Source organism: Megalobrama amblycephala, linkage group LG19, assembly GCF_018812025.1.
Source record: "Megalobrama amblycephala isolate DHTTF-2021 linkage group LG19, ASM1881202v1, whole genome shotgun sequence".
Taxonomy (NCBI): Eukaryota; Metazoa; Chordata; class Actinopteri; order Cypriniformes; family Xenocyprididae; genus Megalobrama; species Megalobrama amblycephala.
Window position 1 is genome coordinate 2,978,493 of NC_063062.1, and position 6,917 is coordinate 2,985,409.

General features: G+C 38.0%; 1 protein-coding gene across 2 annotated transcripts; it reads right to left on the reverse strand.

The window, feature by feature from the left end:
• Window positions 1-2,294: 2,294 nt before the first annotated feature.
• LOC125254820 lies at window positions 2,295-6,917 on the reverse strand. Of its 2 annotated transcripts, XM_048169647.1 has the most exons (8): window positions 5,974-6,916; window positions 4,533-4,752; window positions 4,358-4,433; window positions 3,979-4,238; window positions 3,771-3,878; window positions 3,407-3,514; window positions 3,081-3,151; window positions 2,295-2,926 (listed from the first exon to the last, which is right to left on the reverse strand). In XM_048169647.1, the coding sequence occupies exons 2-8, from the start codon at window positions 4,737-4,739 to the stop codon at window positions 2,896-2,898; spliced, it is 861 nt and encodes a 286-aa protein (XP_048025604.1). In that variant the 5' UTR covers window positions 4,740-4,752; window positions 5,974-6,916; the 3' UTR covers window positions 2,295-2,895. The 2 variants fall into 2 exon arrangements, with proteins under 2 accessions (XP_048025604.1, XP_048025605.1); XM_048169648.1 differs by lacking the exon at window positions 3,407-3,514 and having other exon boundaries at window positions 5,974-6,917.

Consider the following 6,917-nt stretch of genomic DNA (forward strand, 5'->3'; position numbering starts at 1 on the left):
CACAATGGTTTTGGTCTCGACTTGGTCTCGGTTTAGGTGATCTTGACTACAACACTACCAGGAGCTTCAGTTAATGTTTGCAACCATCAGGATGAGAAGAAAAAGTGATCTTCAATGATCAATCGTCCAAAATTGTTGGTAGCAGATTGATTGGTTTGAGTCCATCTGTAACAGGTGACCTCCTGGCAAATCAGTGTGTAGGGAGGGGGGGATGTTGATTTAACACATTAATTTAATTAGTTATTTATGGATCAATAACACGATCAAAAATGATTTAACGCACCCGCTTCACTCCACACCTACAGCTTACATTTCATACAGTTCATTGGTGACGAAACATGAAGCGGGACAACAACTTGCGCATGTTGTAGCTACTTTCACGATCATATTTTATAATAACTATGTGTTTGTGAAATAGAATTGCAACTGATTACATACCCAAATTTAAAGAGAAGCCAGTCTTCAGTTTTTGCATAATCATTGAAAAGATATGACGGTTGACTCCTGTGCCAACAGCTTCATCTCCTAAAAAGAAATACTAAATAGCAATCTCAAGTACATTTCACAAATTGTACAAACAATGGTTGCTTCAAATAATGTTAGCGCGTAATACCTATCAAACTACATCTCAATGGAGCTGACCAGTTAGTACTGTTCTTTTTATAAAATGAAATCAGCGTTCTGTCCTGCTCGTCCACAGTATCAAATTGGTTGATCATTAGTGACATAGATGGACAGAATCCTATTTTCGGAAAGCAATTCCGCACGGAACATTTGAGATGCTTTCAGAGGGTCAGTTTCATATTTCCATGCTGAAAAAGAAATTCACAAGTTACACTTTTCACAAATATAGTTGTACAAAAAATCTAGGGCTAAAAACAATGCCACAGTACAGAAAAAGTTTACAATTTTTACACATAGATGCACTTGTTTCATAGCAGTACAACAGCACTAACCAAGCAGAAAGTGTGGTGCACAACCTGCTGATAGTGATGTGTATGATTGTGCCATTGAGGGTCCTGGTAAGTTCATGTCTTGTAGAAGTGCTTGGAGAATCACTGTCACTGAAACTCCTTTCCCTAAAATATGCACGGCACATTAAACTTTATCCAACCACACAGTAAAATCCACAGAGTTAAATCAACATATGGTCCCTCTCTAAATAGTGTTAAAGTAACACTGAAGCAGAGTTAAAGTTAATGAGATAATTAAGCAATTAATAAGGCTGTGACTGAAGTCAGTTGTACTTCTTGTGTTTCTCTTTTCTTCAGTGATTCTGCTTGTTAACAGCAGGTGTTCATCACTAATGCACAATAATCACTTAATTAATTGTTTAATTATCTCATTAACTTTAACTCTGCTTCAATGTTATTTTAACACTATTTAGAGAGGGACCATATGTACTCTGAGCAGAGCTGATTTAACTCTGGAGATTTTGCTGTGCAGTGTAGAAATTCTTGCACATTAAATGAAAAAAAAGAGACATCCATTTTAAACAGACAAAATAAAGTCTTTATAGCTAAAGATTTATAGCTAAAGATGTCTTTTATGGAATGAATTAAAAGATTTGTCCACCCAAGAATCAATTCACCTCCATTCTATCTCAAATGTTGACTTTTGGTGTTCATGTTTGTCTACTTTAAGGTATTTATTTTACAGGCACACTATGTCGTTTTTCGCCACTAGAGGTCCGCCTAGTCAAAACAAGGGTGTAGCTTGATGATGCCGAAATTGATTCATTGGATATGTCGTCTTCACCTCAACGCTGGTGGAAAAGAATCCAACGGGACTCGGGCAAAAATCATGTTCATGAATGAGATTATCAACGTCACTGTCACATGAGGCAGAGCAGGGTGAGTGCTGTGCAAGCTGAATGAGGCTTCTGGTGCAATTGCTAATGAGAGACAAGCGCTACATACACCTCTAGACCAGCAGAACTTTTATTCCACAGTCGCCGCTTCTGCTTCTTCTGGTCAAGCATATGTGTAAATATCGTTCACAAATCTGTCTAAATCTGTGTTAGTGAGCACTTCTCCAGAAGCCATTGAATGTGAGCATTTGCCCATTCAAGTCGGTTGCGTCGACGAACTGCAGTCAGGTCGAGACCCCGATGAGGACGACGAGCATGCAGATGAGCTTCCCTGAGAAGGTTTCTGACAGTTTGTGCAGAAATTCTTTGGTTATGCAAACCGATTGTTGCAGCAGCTGTCCGGGTGGCTGGTCTCAGACGATCTTGGAGGTGAAGATGCTGGATGTGAAGGTCCTGGGCTGGTGTGGTTACACGTGGTCTGCGGTTGTGAGGCCGGTTGGATGTACTGCCAAATTCTCTGAAACGCCTTTGGAGACGGCTTATGGTAGAGAAATGAACATTCAATTCACGGGCAACAGCTCTGGTGGACACTCCTGCAGTCAGCATGCCATTGCACGCTCCCTCAAAACTTGCAACATCTGTGGGATTGTGGTGTGTGATAAAACTGCACATTTTAGAGTGGCCTTCTATTGTGTCCAGCCTAAGGCACACCTGTGCAATAATCAAGCTGTGTAATCAGCATCATGATATGCCACACCTGTGAGGTGGATGGATTATCTCGGCAAAGGAGAAGTGCTCACTAACACAGATTTAGACAGATTTGTGAACAATATTTGAGAGAAATAGGCTTTTTGTGTACATAGAAAAAGTTCAGCTCATGAAAAATGGGGGCAAAAACAAAAATGTTGCATTTATAATTTTGTTCAGTGTAATTCAACATCTTTAACAAACAATGTCTTTAACAACATAGATCACTCACCTTTTATTTAAAACATTTTGATTACAGATATGTCTCTTCAGAAGACTTTGAGTGACTGGACTAATGAGGAATAATAGTTTGCTTTATAAATGTGACTGCTAAACTTTCAGATTGTTGGTTCCTGTCTTCCTTCCTCCCTGTGAATAAATAATAAATATCTTTAATTTGACTAAGATGAACAAAAGTCCCCAACAGCTGAGATGGAATGGAGGTCAGTAGGTTATGAGAGAAATATCAACTTTGGGTGGACTAATTCTTTAAGGTATTCTATGTATTGTAGCATAACTTTACCCTTCACCACACATGCTTGCATGATATGGCAAGACATCGGCTGGGAAAGAAATCTGGCAAATGGGACAAATCTGTAAAGATAAATGTACGAAAACCTTTTAAGTTTCTCATTTGTTTCTGGCACAAGTAAAGAAAAGTGCTAGCTTAATAAACATTTCTTTCAATATAGATTTGTTGAACACTGTATTTGCTATCTTAGACAGAAAATGATGCTGAAGGCATTAAAAGTTGCATATCAGTCTCATCGAATTTCAGAATAGCCTCAGCAGTTTTGCTGAACAAAATACATTTCCGCATTTGTCAGAAAATGAATTTTGATCAAATACCTCAGATGGTTCTTCTAATTCTGTGTAAATTGGGCTTGGCTGGTCAGTGGCTCCACTAACAATTTCATCATCAAGTTCCTCATGCAAAATCATATCATTTACAGATTCCTATCAAATTAATGGAAATAGATTTGAACTGGAACCATTAAGAAAGCATTATAGATCTAAACATTTCTTTCAATATAAATTTGTTGAACACTATGTATTTGCTACCTTAGACAGAAAATTATGCTGAAGGCATTAAAAGTTGCATATCAGTCTCATCGAATTTCAGAATAGCCTCACAGAGTAGTTACCTGAGTGCATATTTTGCTGAACAAAATACATTTACGCATTTGTTAGAGAATGAATTTTGATCAAATACCTCAGATGGTTCTTCTAATTCTTTGTAAAGTGGGCTTGGCTGGTCAGTGGCTCCACTAACAATTTCATCATCATGTTCCTCATGCAAAATCACATCATTTACAGATTCCTATCAAATTAATGGAAATAGATTTGAACTGGAACCATTAAGAAAGCATTATAGATCTAACAAATAAAAAAGGCAAAAACAATGCAAGTACAGAACCTACAGTTTCAGTTGTGTTGCACTCTTCAATATGCAAGGGCAACAATGGCAGTGGTATTTTCTTGCCACATTTCATACAGTTTGACAGTGGCATCTTTGCAAACTCCACAGCATCATAGGGAAGTGGTTCAATGGAAAGCTGCTCTTGTAGTGGAACTACAAAGAGCATGTTCTTCCCATTTTTCGACACTGACTTCAGGAGCCGAGTTGAGTATCCATCAGAGTCAGTGGGAATTAAAGTTAGCTTACGCCGCCCACTATTTCCTGACAATAAAATCAGAGGACAATCAAGAAAGCACTGAATTACTTTTTTACCTACAGCACCAGTAATATCCATAATTAGCAATGCAACCATTTATATTGGACATGCAAATTATAAATACCTGTAGATTTGTAAAACATCCAGCCCCCCTGAAGAGTTTTTAATTTAGGAAATTCTTCCTCAAGCAGTGTGACAATCTTAAGCAAGCATACAACACCACATTCACCATTAAAGTCAAGGGGGGGAAAACATCATTAATTCACATTTACTTGTGTTATGTTTATGTTTGCAAATACCTCACTGTGTTTAAAATTGTCTGGAAAACTTAACAGCCTTTTCCCAAGCCCAGCATGTAAAAGTTCTAGGTCTTCATCTTTTTTTGGAGTAAACAGGGTTTGTTTGGAGAGAACATCTATTTGAAAATCTGTCTTTTTCACATTGACAGGTTTGGCCAAAGGGAAAGGTTTTTTGCCCCTAGGCTGGTCACTTTCAGTCCTAAACATACTTGAGAATTGCCTACAGTCAGAGTGACAAAAATACAAATTTATAAACAGTGTTTCATCAGAAGGTTAGAAAGAGACAAGAAGAGTAATGTTTCTCAGATGTTTTGAAGGGGACCTATTATGCCCCATTTTACAAGATGTAAAATTAGTCTCTGATGTCCCCAGAGTGTGTATGTGAAGTTTTTAAAGTCTCAAAATACCTCACAGATAATTTTTTTATATCATGTTAAAATGGCCACTTTTTGTGGTTGACCAAAAACATGCCATTTCAGTGCGGCCCCTTTAAATGCAAATGAGCTGCTGCTCTTGGCCTAAGAGGGCGGAGCTTTAAGAGCTGATTCTCCCCTGTCAGGAGTCAGTCACGACGCACTATAATGTCAGAAATTTTATTTTAATTACGGTTATATTTTTATCCACTATATTACTACAAGCTTGTTGTACCTTCTGAATGATGGCCAAAACTTTACAGATGATTTTTATGACGTTTATTGTACTTCACACAAAAGATGAAGTGTCCATTTTTAGTCTGGAAAATTTCTGTAAGAGCTTTATAAAACACTGCAAGTGTGCATTAAAATATTACCTATAAACTCTCTCTCTCCCTTGCATTATCATCAACATACACAGCGAAGAACACAGAAACACTCGTTACAACTGCTTAATAAACTTGTAAACTTTATATTCATAAATCAACTCCGATGAACTGTAACAAAGTGCTCTCACCTTCATTACTGCTGTATCCAGTATCACTCTGGAGACTGTATGTTTTGTATTGTCCCTTTGTATTGACATTCGTTCTCAAAGCAGTCCGGTGTGAAATGATTCGCGCAGACATAAACGAATTCCATCCAGCTACAGAACACCTAAAACTCTTGCGCTTGGGAGACATTCTCGTCAGTGCAGCAATGGCGGACTCTGTATAGCTCACTCCGGGCGGTTCTATGTTCAAACAGCAGTGTCTGTCAACATTTGTGGGCGGGGCCTGTGGCTAATGTGACATCACACTGCCAGGAACCTGACAACGGCTTGTTCTGAGATACTGCTTATGATTTATGCGGATTAAAAAAAAAAGGAGTGGGGGGATTTTTATCACTATAGGGTGGTTGTGTTCACACACTGCCAATACACATTTATGTCCAAATTTTGCATAATAAGTACCCTTTAAAGTGTCATTACCATCTTTTTAATTATTTTATTAATACTAAATATTTAAATTGTAAACCCATAAAATTACCTTTTCAATGCCTGCCTCACCCTATTTTCTGGTTCCGGCAGAGTGGGCAAAGGAGTATTGTCACTTGCCTCGCTCAATCGCACATTTTCTCTTGTTGAAGATGTGCCACCTGATGAAGATGCAGCCAGGCCCCTGGCTAACACCTCAATAAGAGCCCTTGCAGCTGATTCCACTTCTGATGATGATGCCTGTCAAACAAAAATTTTACTTAAAGAACCTTACATGAGTTAATGTTAAACCAACAATTTTATGTGTTATAATATACTGTATACTATTGGCTATAGTAAATCCAGGGACACACCAAGCTGACGATCGGCCATTGGAAGAATGTTTGTAACCAAGCAGATCTCACCCCCATTGACTACCATAGTAGGGAAAAATCTAAATGATAGTCAATGGGGGCCAAGATCTGCTTGAGCAGGGGTAAATGATTACAGAATTTTCATTTTTGGTGAACTATCCCTTTAATGCAGTAGGCAATTTGGTGTATTGTATTTCTTTTTCTTTATTCAGGTTTTGGTGCGTATGGTTAATTTGCGTTTGTATTTTGTTTGTGCTCTTGTTAGGAGAGCGGCTGTGTTCACAGTTGCTTCCGTAGTGTTTCTTCACTGTGTGCTGTGGTTTTTGGCGTGCACTGTGTTTCTTTTTTTTCTTTTTTTTTTTCTTTTTTTGTATTGTTTGACTGATACCTGCATCTCCATGTTTTGCTTGCCACTGGGTAGGAAACTTGTGTAAAGTCTCATAGGTAGATTCTTTGGGTGGCATAGTTAGGCATTATTTCTTAATTTATTATTTTTGCTGATTTTGGTCAATTTCACAGCTGGGCCACCCTGAATATAAAAAATATAACAGACGGCAGTACAAGGAGAACGCTGACAGGTAAGTCTCAAAAATACACACACAATTAATACTATACATACTATACACACTTAAATACTATACAC